General features: G+C 38.0%; 1 protein-coding gene across 17 annotated transcripts in view; it reads right to left on the bottom strand.

Annotated features, from left to right (window-relative positions):
* NEK10 (NIMA related kinase 10) overlaps positions 1-15,044 on the bottom strand; it is a 264,785-nt gene that overhangs the window by 57,365 nt on the left and 192,376 nt on the right. For 9 of the 17 annotated variants that reach the window (XM_054479800.2, XM_054479795.2, XM_054479799.2 and 6 more), the window contains 5 exons: positions 13,346-13,529; positions 13,164-13,250; positions 10,546-10,600; positions 1,412-1,449; positions 1,172-1,312 (listed from right to left, as the gene is read on the bottom strand). In XM_054479800.2, the coding sequence (XP_054335775.1) occupies positions 1,172-1,312; positions 1,412-1,449; positions 10,546-10,600; positions 13,164-13,250; positions 13,346-13,529 (505 nt within the window). Of the gene's footprint in view, positions 1-1,171; positions 1,313-1,411; positions 1,462-10,545; positions 10,601-13,163; positions 13,251-13,345; positions 13,530-15,044 lie in introns of all 17 variants that reach the window. The other 8 variants (XM_054479803.2, XM_054479806.2, XM_054479807.2 and 5 more) reach the window with 3 other exon arrangements.

Raw genomic sequence — 15,044 nt, 5'->3', positions numbered from 1 at the left:
ATGATAGTTTCAGTCATCTTAATAAAAACCATCTTTTTTGGCATCTATGCTGACATTGTAATGGCCTCAAACTGTCAATAACTCATCCAAAGCAAATTTAATAAATGTGGAGACATGGGCTAACATTACAGTCAGTTTGCCTATATTCACTATACACATTAGCTCTACAAAAGAATGTGAATCAAGGAAGCTGAAGTGAAAATAGCATTAAACAATAATCCCAAATTAACCAATAGTAAAGTAGAACTCTATGCTCAAGAGTTGTACGCTCACACATATGATAAAAGGATAATCATCAAACTTTTTTCTGAATTGTCTAGGTTTAGCTAATAATTTAAATGTTACTGATGGACTTTGGTCCTCCTTAACAAAAATTAGAAACATTAACACATTCTTCCCAAACCTTTATTATAAACTTTTATGTTTAAGGATCTATAATTTTTCAATTATTAGGGAAACAATGTGATATGTCATTTTAATTGTGGACAGATCACCTGAGGTCAAGAGTTCAAGGCCAGCCTGGCCAACATGGTGAAACCCCAACTATATTAAAAACACAAAAATTAGCCAGGCATGGTGGCAGGCAACTGTAATCCCAGCTACTCCGGAGGCTGAGGCAGGAGAATCACTTGAACCTGGGAGGTGAAGGTTGCAGTGAGCTGAGATCGTGACACTGCACTCCAGCCTGGGTGACAGAGTGAGATTCTGTCTCAAAAAAAAAAAAAAAAAAGAAAAGAAACATAAATAAGTAAAAGACAATTATTTGTGTAAGGGTAGAGGAGATAGAAAAAAATATGACTTACTTTCTTCATTCTACATGTATCATGTAGGTGTAGAGTTTACAGAAATACTTATGTAAAACATGGTTACTATTTTTTGTTTGTAGGTATGTACTTGAAGCATCAATAGGTCAACTGGCTATCATTCCCACCATGGCAGAAATGCAAATTTTGGAAAAAACAGCCCATAATATTTCAACCAACAGTGAACACAGAAGGTATTTTGTTACCATCAAATCACCAAACTAATAATGGTGAACAAACAAGGCAGAATTCTCCTGCTCTTTGTATTAAAATTACCACCCAAGCATCGTTCAGACATCTCAGGCCCAATTATAATTCTGCATTTGCCCACTGTGTGCTTAACATCAATGTGATCTAGTAAGTACTACCATGATCTTTGAGATTTCGAAGAATCACAGCAGGAAGGCTATGGGACTGCCACCCTGTCACTAACTCGGCCTCTAGTTCCTTAATGTGGGCCCTGAGCATGAGGGGTGGCACTTTCAGAAGCAGGTCAAGAGGCAGCAAAGCTGAAGAAATAAAAGGGGGAAAGATATGAAACTGTAACATAAATTACATTGAATTTTAGAGAGTTGTGTTTGATTTTATTGCTACCAACATTAAGTTACCTGGTCTTGGTCTTGATCCTGTTCCTCCAGTGAAGTCCCTGAAAATAGAACTACAGGCCATTAGAATGACTTGTTCAACTTGGATTTGACAAACTAAGAGCCTACATCTTGCTATGGTCTACATTATAAAGATTAATAAAGATTATTTTCCATGAAGATGCTCTCAAGAGTTTAATTAAGAGGGAAATAAATATATTGCAACACACAGTACAATTGACATTCTACTGACAAATGGCAGAATCGTCCCACCACAGTTGTTTTTTAGGCTCTAAGTATGACTAAGAGCCTAAATTTTAGGATCCTGAATAATTTTCTTGTTACACTTAAACTCAAAATATGATTTTGCACTAAAAGGATATAAGATTTAAAATGTTATATACAGTATTTTCAATGATTTGTTCCTGCTCTATTAAAAAAACAAAAAAACCTTATACCTCTTCCTATAAAATGTTTTTTGCATTGAAAATAATTATCTTTCCTAAAGTTGCCAGTGTTATTAACATCCCTTATTTGCCTTGCCCCAAAATTCTAGGTTATTTGATCATTTTACGAGTTGGTCTCAGTGTCTTCTACTCTGTGGAGGTGGCCTTAGACCCCACCAGGGATATCTGTAAATCACCTTCAGCCTTGTTTTTTCCACTGTACCCTAGAACCAATTTTTTTTTTTTTTTTTTTTTTTGAGAAGAGTCTAGCTCTGTCACCCAGGCTGGAGTGCAGTGACACGATCTCAGCTCACTGAAACCTCCACCTCCCAGGTTCACATCATTCTCCTGCCTCAGCCTCCTGAGTAGCTGGGACTACAGGTGCCTGCCACCACACCCGGCTAATTTTCTTGTATTTTTAGTAGAGACAGGGTTTCACCATGTTAGCCAGGATGGTCTTGATCTCCTGACCTCATGATCCACCTGCCTCAGCCTCCCAAAGTGCTGGGATTACAGGTGTGAGCCACCACGCCCGGCCTAGAACCAAGTTTTTAATAGTTTTCTAGAATGAAATAAGAAACATCTGTGCCCTGACAAGTTGTAAGAATCATTCTTAAACTTAATGCAATCCAACAAAAATATATAATACATCTACTAGGTATAAGGCACATGATAGGTTATTTGTTAAGTAGGAATAAATATAGGAATTCAAATACAAGTAAACATGGTTGATAATTCTCTTGTCCCAACCTTTTCGTTTTAGTCATAGAATTTTTGATACATGCATGCAACACCTACCTAAGTTATTAAGTGTAACAAAATTGGCACTCATTTACCTACCACCCAACTTAAGCACTAGAATAATACCAAAATCTTTGCATCCACCTATGAGTTTCTTCCCTGTTCCTTTCTATTCCCTCTTGATCCTCACCAGGCTAACACTCTCTTGATCTCATAATATATTCTGTTCCATTCTGAGCTCAAGTTTCCAGAGCCTTGAAAAGTAAATGGAACCTGCCAGCCTTTAACAGTTTATATACTTTCCCTAACCCTGAGATAAGGAGCATGTTTAAAAAAATAAATGAAGCTGATCCTGCTCTCAGAAAGTCTGAAAAGAGGCATGATGACAGCAGTGCCCATGTATAGGCAGGACAGCCCCAGGGCTGAGCTGAGGAGCAGAGCATCTGTTCCAGCTCCTCATATGCCTGCACAAATGCCATACCCCAGCAAATGCTTTCCAAATAACTTTGCCCCTTACCCTTCTAGATGAGGCTAGTACTGTCTAATGGAAACCGATGGTAAGCATCAAACATAATTTTAAGTTTTCTGGTAGCCACATTTCCAAAAAGTAAAAAGAATAAAGTGAAATAAATTTATTTTATTTAATCAAAAATATCCAAAATATTATTTCAACATATAAAAGTTGAGATATCTTATTATTTTATATCTTAATTAATATTAAACAAAATTAAAAATTCAGTCCCTCAGTTGCACTGGCCACATTTAAGCTGCTCAAGAGTCACATGTGCCCAGTGGCCTCCATACTTAACAATGTGGTCCAGGTCCTTCCTTAAGTGTTGGTCATTGTCTTCATACACTTACTACATTCATGCCATGTAGCTGCTAAATCTGCAATACCTCCTGAATCCCACTCTCTTAAAAAGTGAATAAAAATACCAGTTGTGGCAAACTTGTATCCATCAGGTTATACATGTTCTTGAAAAGCTGATAATCACTCACATGATGAGTTTGCAAGATGACTATTCCAGATGTCCTGAAGAATCTAACATTTCAAACATTTTTACATATTAACAAATGTTATGCATAATGTGTGCTAGTGGGATATGTGACATGGAACACCCTGACAATGGTGAGTTGCTGCCGCTTTTGCTATTCCTTTATATAATTTTAAATTCCTCTTTAATAAACTTCAGGGAATCTTTAAAAAGAACAATTACACATTCATTCATTCATTCAAGAAATATTTATTAAGTGCCCACGATGTGTCGCCACCATGCTAGACACTGGAGATGGGATGGCAAAAATAAATAGTTTCCACAGTCTTGGAATTTACAAGATTGCATAGAGATAGCAGAAAATAAAATGTCAATTTCTCTGGAAATTATATCACTAACCGCAAGAAAATATAGTCATCTGAAATTTCAAAATAGAGCAGACTCATTGTCACCAGAAGTGACAGCTTTTAACTATGCAATTGTTGGGTTCACAGATGGACAAACGATTGAAATTATGCAGAGCCTGGGGGAAGTCTGCCTCTAGACGGAACCACATTGAATGTTTATGCCCAATAGAGCATTATGGCTACAGAGGGTGGTGTTACCATCGTATCACAAGCTGGAAAATATACCAAAGTGGTTTCACACAAAGAACATTCCAGAAATAGTTTCTGGTGAAGAGGCTTAACATATTACAGTTTGTGTTCTCTGAAAATTTTGAAATGGGCATTGACCAACAGCACTTCAGGCTAATGGAAGAATTTCAGAAACATAGAAGGCTGAAAGAATTCTAAAAGGCCATCCCTTCCAGCTCTCTTCAGACCTAGTGTGACCTCATCTGGAATTAATAAGGCAAAAGAGAAACTGAAGTGCTGAAAATGAGTGTTAGCCTACAACTTCCACCCCAAAACACTAAGAGATAAAGTGAATAATCCAGGAATTAGCGTCGTAATTTTTTAAATAGACTTTTCACTGAATTAAGTCAAGAGCAAGGTGAATTATTTGGATAATAATTTTGCCAGCAGAGTCCTGGCCAAGAAGAAGATGCAGCCCTGGAATATCATCTCTCATAAGAATTCCTTGAAATATGTATCTGAACAAAGAAAACATTTTCAAATACATTATAAGTGTATTCCATCATTTAATTCAATTGTGAAAAGTATCAATGCTATTTGATATTGACAAAAATAATTAAACCTTAGGAAATGAGAGGCTTAGCTTACAACAGTAAGGTAATGCCTTCCGAAACTACTGCAACCACGCCATGTGAGCTAATGAGCATTTTATAGCTGAAGGTCTCTCTCAGGCAGTGACATTCATAAACATGTCCTGTGTGAATAAGCAACATTATGTAGCTTTGAGTTCTCCTATTTATCTATAATGTTAATAGAGTTGGTATCATGACAACAAAGTAGTATAATGCTCCTGTGGCTATCCCCTCCTACTCCAATAACAGCTAGAAACAAATGAGCAATAAACCAGGAAAGTATAGAACTATCACAGAAAAGAAACAAAGTGGTCTTACTATGTGTTTTTTTGTTTGTTTGTTTGTTTGTTTTAAGACTGCTGGAGTGAGACATTAGCAGATGGGCCAGGTTGATTCTAGCAAGGAGTAATCATGCAGTATTTATTCAACCAAAGTAAAACCAGATACAGATTATGAAAAAGATGGAGGGAGAAGAGCTACAAGTAAAAATAAGCAAGACTTCCGCTTTTAAGAGGCAAGATCCACAGGTCCTGAAAATACACGAGGTCTTCCCAGTCGTCACAAATATGATGCTGAATTGTCACAAACATCCACAATCATCTTTACATATAAAGACTTAGGCCTGGCACGGTGGCTTATGCGTGCATTCCTACCACTTTGGGAGGCCCAGGCAGGTGGATCACCTGAAGTCAGGAGTTCGAGACCAGCCTGGTCAACATGGCGAAACCCCATCTCTACTAAAAATACAAAAATTAGCTGGGTGTGGTGGCAGGAGCCTATAATCCCAGCTACTAGGGAGGCTGGGGCAGAAGAACCGCTGCTGGGACCCAGCGGGCGGAGGTTGCAGTGAGCTGAGATGGCGTTACTGCACTCCAGCCTGGGTGAAAGAGCAAAACTCTGTCTCAAAAAAAAAAAAAGATTTAGACTTAGGAGCACACTGTCAAATACAATTATGCATACACTGATGAATCAAAAAAGTTGTGAACCACAGGCATCTCTGATACCACTAACATCCAGTGTCTCAAACCAGCCTGCCAACTATATTCTGTTGCCTTGGTGACAGAAGGCAAGCAGACGTGGAGAAATCTTGTTGCCAGAGCAACAGGATCCTTCAAAAAAAAAAAAAAAAAAAAAGTGCCTTAAGCTGTGGCTATGGCAAAGGCTGTCAGTAGGCAAGATTTCAGTCGTTGGTAATGAGATAAAGAATTTACACTGAGATAACAGTCATTCATCTATTAATTAACAAGTATCTGTAGGTTGGTACCTATGTGCAATACACTGTGCCCTGGAGAATGCAAAGATGAATTAGGCATAGTTTGGCGCAGGCCTGGCACACAGTAATAAATATCCATCAATTAAACAAATGAATGAAGGTTCTTAAGATGGTCGTAAAACAATGACTAAATTTTACTAGGACCTGAGAATATGTGATAAAGAAGCTGAAGCCCCAGTGAGCATTATCAAGTTCCACTATACAGAGTATTTTATTTATAAGTTGAAATAACATGCTATGACTTGCTAGATTAGAATCCTCAATGTGTATATCCTAGGTCAGCCTATGAAACCCGCATAAAAACTGGTAAAAGTCAAGCCCATTCTTAATGCCTTCCTAGCAAATAGTAATAGATATAAAAGATTTCATATCAAGTTTGAAAATGATTAAAGTTGGAAATTTCAAAGAAATTGGGGCTTATTCCTCTCTTGATCCTGCCATTAACTATATTCCTTAAAAAAAGTTTTATCAATGGACGATGGCTTGGATTCCCAGGTGCCTTCCAGTTCTAATATTATTCTCCAGCCTTGAGACTTCAAAACTTCTCTGAGCAGGCAGGGGCTATCCCTCCTAGTTCCATTTGCTCATGTTTTATCCATTTGTCTGGCTCATTTGCCCAAAAGCATATACTAAGTTATTAGGGAGTTACGTTAGTTCTTCCGCAAGCAATTGGTTTAAATCTGGCTCCTGATATCTGATATCTGACCAAAGTTATGAGTTTATGCTTAAGCTTTCTCTTGGTACTATTAATATTTAGCCAAGGCCACGTCTGACTTCTATATTTTGGAGGCTGTGATCAGAACAGGTAGGTACTTCCCTGTGACTTCTCTCATTGGGCCTTTTTAAAGAGTCAGTAAGGGTCCCCAAGTGGGAGAGCTGCCTAGGGTCTCCTTGAAATTGTTGTACCATTTTATACATGGCACAGAACAGGAAAAAAGAAAGAAAGAAAGAAAGAAAACCCTCTACAGGCTTGATTTTCAATTTATTTTTATTCTATTATGTAGCTTTGCTATCTTCTTTTATATTCAAACTTCTTATTTAGCTTCTAAATATTTTGCAGGATGGGTTCACATTTCACATTAATAAAGAAACCCAGGAAAATCCTAAACAGATTAGATTGCAGATAACTTTAGCTCTATTTAATGTTCTTTAAAGAATTATAAATACATTTTGGGATTGTCTCCTTTTAATTCAGAGAAGCCCCAGGGATTACCTGGGAGGGAGTCAAAAGTTATTAATTTTCTCTCCTCTTATTTGGCATAAATCAAAGGCTGTCTTTTATCATTTCTTTTCTTCTGAAGTCGGCCCTTGTCTTTCCATTTTGCTGTGAGCTCCCTGAAGGAAGAGAGCTTGTCTTAAACAAATCTATGTTCCCTGGTGGCATGTCACGCTGTATTACCACATTTCATGGCACAATTTTGCAAATGTTGCTTTAGGTCAGGTCCTGTTCACCTTGGAACATACTTTCTAAAACATCAACTTCAATGTATGGGTCACTTTCCATATCCATCTGTTGACTTGGTCATAACCCCAAGTTAAAGCTTGTTCTATACCCCTGTTTCAATGATCTTCAGATTAAACCTTGCCTTTCTGCTGATTCTAGCCTATCCAATTTGTTATAAAGTATTTAGTTAATGACTAGCTTTTTAAAAGCCATCTCAAGCTCTAAAAGATTTGGACCATATGGGGTTTTTGTTTGTTTTTGAAGGGGTGGACATCAACTGGATTTCTGCAAATAAGACAATTTTCCATGGATCCTTTCAAAAAAATAGTAGAATTATTTTTGACAGGGCCAAGATACCTACATTCATCTGATTGGAAATTTTCATTTTAATATAAAGCTCACTTAATTGGGAGTACATCATATATCGTAATTTACTTTTGAACTAAAATACTTGCTTTGTTAGCAATAGAAAGTCAGGGGAATGTTGGGTACTAGCAAGCCCTAAAGATCCTTTGGAAGATCTTCTAACTCAGATCTCCAGTCCCCACAAACACCCATTGTGGTTCTCTTTGGCATTTTGGAGTACTTTTCCTTCCGCTGCCCTCCCCATTACTTCTGACCATGACTCCTCTGCACTTTGGCCCACTAAAGAACGTCATGAGGTCTTACAGGGTTTTCTCGAATACCTTTCTGATAGATCATACACCTTGTTGATAAGTTTTCCTTGGGTTTTTATTCCCAGAAACACTGGAAAAAAAGTTAGGAAATTAAAAGGCTCCACCCTAACTCCTCCTGATCTTCATTTGAAGATAAATGTATCAGTGATGCATCTTTGACTAAACAAGAAAAGGATTTGTCCATAGGAACCTTCCTTTGTCACCTAACTGAATCCCCCAGGAATTTGCTGAGCAGGTTCTTCTGAACTTCATTTATGTTATGCGATTCCCAGCACCCTCAAACCCAGAGGTAGATCCAGGTGGTTCCATTGAGGCTGCCCAGCACTAACACCTGCTCCCTTCAGCAAGCACCCCTGATGGACTAGTCAAGGATCTCAGCTCTCCTCAAGGCAGTAAACAGGAACCTGATCCCAGCCAGGCCAATCTGGCTCTCTCTCTCTCAGGATTTTGAATCCTAAGAAAGGTGACATGAGAATGGAATAAACAAGCTGGGAGTTCATTTATCCCAGAGTTCTTGTGCCCTTGTAAGCCTCCCAAAAATGTCTCCTTTATAGACTTCAGGGACTGAACTGGCTCCTATGCCTTCCCAAGCTTGATCCTCCAGAGTCTAAATTACACAAGCCCCACAATGACTTCTAAAGAACCCCCTGTCACATAAGTTAGCTAAAGTCAGGCTCCTTTGCTTGTATCCAAAAAGCCCTGCCTGCTATAGCACATCGCAGCCTTAGCCTTTTGTCACACAGATGCTGCCACCTCCTGAGTGGGGGTCATCCCACAGCTCTGAAGAGCCCTGCCTGGCATCACCACTTATATGTGGCCCAACCTCAACAGGTGCCCCAGCCTCAGAGCAGTCTGGCAGTCCTTCCACCATTCTCTGCCCAGTTCTCATCTCAACACTGGCTGCTCCTAGCTGAATATACTCCTCAAATCTAGACAGTCCTCTCAGCTGTCTAGAATATTGGCCTAGAATATCAACAAATACATAGAAACTGGCTGGGCACAGTGGCGAATGCCTGTAATCCCAGCACTTTGGGAGGCTAAGGTGGGTGGATCACCTGAGGTCACGAGTTCGATACCAGCCTGGCCAACATGGTGAAACCCAATCTCTCCTAAAAATACAAAAATTAGCCAGGTATGGTGGCAGGTACCTGTAATCTCAGCTACTTGGGAGGCGGAGGCAGGAGAATCACTTGAACCTGGAAGGCAGAGGTTGCAGTGAGCTGAGATCACGCCACTGCACTCCAGCCTGGGCGACAGAGTGAGATTCTATCTCAATAATAATAATATACAGAAACCATAAATTATATTCTTCCTTAATCTGCCTTTCTCTATTTCTCTAGCTTAATTTTATCTTCACCTCCCTTTCTCCAGACACAAAGAAGGCATTGCCACTCATCTTTTCCAGGCCCACTCCTCTGGCTCTGGTCTATGATGCAACTGTATGCTGTCAGTTATCTCTTTTCCTCTCTAATTTCTCTTCTCCATTGGTCTCTTCTCCTTCCTCTGTCCCAAATGCCCTGAGTTCACCCTGATTCTAGGAGGTCCTTTTCCATCAAACATTCCCCACCAGCTCATTCTCCCAGCTCATTTCTCAACTTCTTAAATGCCTCCTATCTCTGCCTCTGGAACATTGTAATCAAGTTTCTGCTCCCTCTAATCTCACCCAGTGCCAGTGAAGGGGCTCTCATGAAGGTCAGGAGAACTTGCAGAAGGCTCAATCTAATAGTTTTGTTTCAGTTCCTACTCTAAGAAACAACTGTCACTGACTGACACAGCTAGCTGTCCCAAAATAAGAATTTTGCTTTGCTTTTAAAAGACAGTCTCTCAAACGTATTCCACGCCCGCTTGCAACTAGCTGTGGTCATATGAGGAAGTTCTGGCCAATGGTATGTGAACAAAAGTGATGAGCATAACATCTGGGTCATATCCTTAAAAGGAAGAGGGGTGTCTCTACTTCCCCTTTGTTCTTCTTGCTGGCTTGGAGGTAGGAAGTGGTCTTATAAGTCATATTGGCCAAAAAGATGAAATCTATATCCTGGGGATATGGAAGAACAAGATATAAGACCAGGGCTCCAGATGACCTCATGGAGCACAGCTGCCCTACCCCGCTGGCCCACCCTTGAGCTCAGAGACGCTAACTGATTTGCTCAAGGTCACAAAGCTAGAAAAAGGCAGAGCTAGACTAAGACCCAGGTCCAAGATCAGTACCTGTTTCAGTATGCTACTTGGTGAACTATAAACGGTTCTGGGCAAGTAAGCTCTAACTCCTATTTCCGCAGGCACATGGAAACTTCTGGCTATCAGGTTTCAATTCAGCCATCAATAACAGCTCTGCAAAATCAAAAAGTATTTCTAGGAGCTCAATTTGTACCTACCTTGTTTGGGATTGTCTTTCTCCTCCTGAAGCACTAAAACTTCTCTTTAAAATGTCTGAGACGAGAAAATAGAAATAACTTTACATTATTTCCTCTGCAAATCTTTTATTTTTTATGTTTTAATAAAACAATACTGAACAACAAATGCTGGTGAAGATGCAGAGAAAAGGGAACTCATACACTGTTGGTGGGACTGTAAATTAGTGTAGCCATTATGGAAAACAGTATAAAGGTTCTCGGCCGGGTGTGGTGGCTCACAACTGTAATCCCAGCACTTTGTGAGGCCGAGGTAGATGAATCATGAGGTCAAGAGAGCGAGACCTTCCTGGCCAACATAAAACCCCGTCCCTACTAAAAAGTACGAAAATTAGCTGGGTGTAGTGGAGCATGCCTGTAGTCCCAGCTACTCGGGAGGCTAAGGCAGGAGAATCGCTTGAACCCAGGAGGCGGAGGTTGAAGTGAGCTAAGATGGTGCCACTGCACTCCAGCCTGGTGACAGAGCGAGACTCTGTCTCAAAAAAAAAAACAAACAAACAAACAAAAAAGCTTAAAATAAATAAATAAATAAAGGTTCTCTTCAGAAAACTAAAAATAGAACTTCTATATGATCCAGCAATCCCACTACTGGTATATATCCAAAAGAAGGGAAGTTAATATATCAAAAAGATATCTCCACTCTCGTGTTTATTGCAGCACTACTCACAACAACCAGGATATGAAATCAAACTAAGTACCCATCAGCAGATGAATGGATAAAGAAAATGTTTAAATATTTAAAAACAGCTAGAAGGGGAGATTTGAAATGTTTCCAACACAAATAAATGATAAATATTTGAGGTGATCAATATCTGAATTACCCATACAATGTGTAATTTAATGACTACACATTCTATGCATATATCAAAATATCACAAGTATCCATAAATAGGTACAAATATTATATATCAAAAAAATTTTAAATAAGTTTTTTATAAAATTCAAAATAATAAAGAACATATATATATTCCATGAACGGCTTTGTCTATAAACACTCTCATATTGTTCTAAAGTCAAACTTATCTCTGTAAACAGTAGGTAGGAAATATTCTAGGCTTTGCAAGCCATACTAAGTCTGTCACAACTGAATTCTGTTGCCATTGTATCATGAAAGCAGTCAAACAACATTCAAGAAACAAACATGGCTTTATTCATGGCAAACCACAATAACAACAACAAAAAACAATGCTGAATTTCTGTTACCTGAGCAATTGTACATACTGTAAAAATTGTCTTCGATTAGGAAAGCATGAGCTAAAATATGTTATAAATTGTTATTTATTTGTCAGGTTTAAGGGCTTTTTTTCTAAAGCAAATGTGCTAAATAAACAAAAACAACCCTGTTATTAATATCTAACAAAACACAATAAAATGTCATGCAATAAAATGTCATAACCATCCTTGCCAAGTTACCATATGCAAATTTAAGGGTCAAGTATCTCTTTCCTACCTCCCTACTAACCCTCCCACTATTGCTGCCAGGTATATAGAACACTGAACTTATCTCAAAACAGTCAGTAATAAACTTCTTCTGGAATTTGTTATATATGTTTATATGCATAAATATTTTTTCCCATATGAGCTTCATGTTTTCCCAATCACAAATTACACCTAGAAGGCAGTGATTTACAGAGAAAATAGGACAGAATATTGAAAACTGGGGTTGTCCCAGAAAATCTGGAACATCTAGTCATCATTTCGATGGACCAATTAAGTTTGGAAAGGACAAAGAATGTAGCTATATCCTTAGGGTTCTACTTTGATCCTTAGAGAAGCTATTTTAAATGTTCTTTTATGAGATTTTCATAGTATAGTCACTGAGGAGAGAGAATTATTTTCACTTAATTTATTTCAGAATATTTCTATCTATGGTTTTTAATATTTTATCAACTTACTCTTTTTTAAAAAAATTGTTTCTCTTCATTTTCTATTTTAACTTCTCTTTAAGTTTCAGGTTTGCTCCATGTATTTGATTCTATCTCTCTTTATAATCTTTAAATTTTATCTAAATATACCTTTTCCTTTTCTTTCCTATATCCCAGTATGACTATTTTCTTTACTGTTTTTAAATTAAGAGTCAAGATTAACATTATGGACTGAATTTATATGTCATATTTTTTATAACTCTAAAAAAATTTCTTTTATTTTATTGTTTTAAATGTAACACATCCCTTTAGATTTATATAAATAAAATTGTACAAAAATTAGTCTATACCAAGACCAATTTCTTCTACAGGCTTTGAATTCATCTAACCAGCAGGCTCATAAAAGGTCATGTCCATTACTCCTACGGTTATTTGGCTATCTCCAAGTTAGATATCTTGACTCTCTAGTTAGAACCTGCAATTGCTGGTAGAAATAATAAAACTATTCATTTGGAAGCTGAGAAAATATAAAACCACTGTGCTGGCTAACCTTTGGGCTCTGTCAGAGAGACAGACACATCTGTCCTAATTAGCACTGCACCTGAAAAACAAACCACTGGGTTATGTATATGGTGATATTTGTTTGACTCAAGTATGATTTCCAAACCACTGTTTTCCGGAATCCCACAAATAGCAAATTGATAAAAGAAAGCTTACTGAATGTAGATTCTTTCAGAGGGCTTGAACTGGAGCTGCTGGAGTTATCCGAAATGTCCAATTCATCATCTACCTCTGAATATGTATCTGTACATTAATAAAAACAATAAAAAAGCAAATGAGTCTTGAAACAGGAAGGAGTCCAGAATACATTCATGTTGACACACTGCCACTAGCAATACCTTTCTCAGTATTTTCCAGGTTGAAGTTATCATCTGACAGGATTTCGTCACAGGCCCTGTCTTCGTCTTTACCATAGGAGGCCTGGAAGCCTTCAGGGGGCAGGTCTGCGCTTTCTGAAAGTTCACTTTTCAGGCTGGCTGCTCCACTGCTGCTGCTACTCAAACTTGCCTTCTCAAAGGTCTCCTGGAAAGAGAAATTCAGTTTTTCATAGCCTCTTTCTCCATCCTTCCTTCTATATGACCTAAATCTTGTTAGAACATATATTAACTGCTTCATATATCAATATAAATGTTTGATGCAGAAGAAGCATCAGTAGTTCCACCTATACACCTGTTACAGAATCTATTCAGTCCATAAATACAAAAAGATGCAGGTCTATAAGCTACATTGGATCAAAAAGGATGCAAGTGGCAAGAGTGCTCAGTAGAAAAGGCCCATACAACCCAGTGGGGGGGAAATATGTACTTCTAAGAAATAGACTATATTAATTTAGGAGAAATTTCTCTCCTTTAAGTTTTTTCAAAAGTATTTGCTATCAAATCCTCTCAGTACCACAGCAAATAAGTAAGGATTATTCTCTTCAAAACTTCAGGAAAGTTAGTAGCAGACAAAGCCAGGTCGTGGAGAGTGAGAGGTAAGGTCTTCCAAAAAAAGAAGAGCTACAGAGAACAGAACTTACAAACCACTTGGGACTCTACACTACTGCCTGGCTTGAACACTCTTTGCAGAACTAGCCACAGGGTCCTCCTGAATCCTCCAAAACGGAGGGATGCATTTCCATTATGATAGCACTACAAAGTCATCAATCTGGTTGTGTAATTCCACATTTCCCTAAATAATACTATTAGAAACTGCAAAAATTATGTCTCAAGGGTCAATAAAAATTAATTAATTAATGACACTGATGCTGGAAGTTTTCATTTTTCTAAGAAAAAGACTGTGCGGAAGGCATGACTACGAATCAGTAAAAAAAGTACCACTTGTTTCTTTACCCAAGCAACTCCTAAGATGTTCATTGTATGGGACTATTTGCAGCAAGTGTGAAGAGCCTTTTTAGGCCATGGGGCTAAACAGTGCTGGCAAAGTAAAGCTACAGATCAGGTAGACAAAAAGACAAAGAAAGGCTGTGATGGAGGAAAGGATAATAGGCAGAGAGTGTGAGAAGAAAGAAAAAGGTGCATTTATTGAAGGGGAAAGAATTCCCTCTATGAATTGTGTCCAAGATGATTTAGTCACAAATTACCTAGCACTTCTTGACTAAAAAGGCTCCAATGATGCTCATTTGAGAGACAGACTTATTTATTTCAGATTTATGTGTTTTTTATTTTTTTCCTACAGTAAAATGACACGGCTCCAAGGCACAGGTTTCTAAAAACTCCATAATAATAGAATTTGAGGATGAAGAAAACCTAAGGTCTTAGGGATAACTAGAATCAGAAGTAAACCTCTAAAAGCTTTCATATATTTATGTTCTATAGGTAAGATGAAAAGATTTTTAAAATATAAAAAATATTTGTGCATTGCAAACTGTCTGATCAATTGCTGTTTATTCTTTCTTTTCCCTGAGATTCTTTTCAGTGATTCTTCAAAGTTTCACCAAGCTCCTTGTTTTGTTGAAGTTAATTTGCAGGTGAAGGAGTATTTTAACTTTGATTTTCCATAATTAGTACATCCAATGTTCAAAGGCTGTTTTATGAC

Source organism: Pongo pygmaeus, chromosome 2, assembly GCF_028885625.2.
Source record: "Pongo pygmaeus isolate AG05252 chromosome 2, NHGRI_mPonPyg2-v2.0_pri, whole genome shotgun sequence".
In the NCBI taxonomy this organism is placed as follows: Eukaryota; Metazoa; Chordata; class Mammalia; order Primates; family Hominidae; genus Pongo; species Pongo pygmaeus.
Note: the sequence above shows the minus strand (reverse complement) of the source record. Positions and strands in the feature narration are given on the sequence as shown.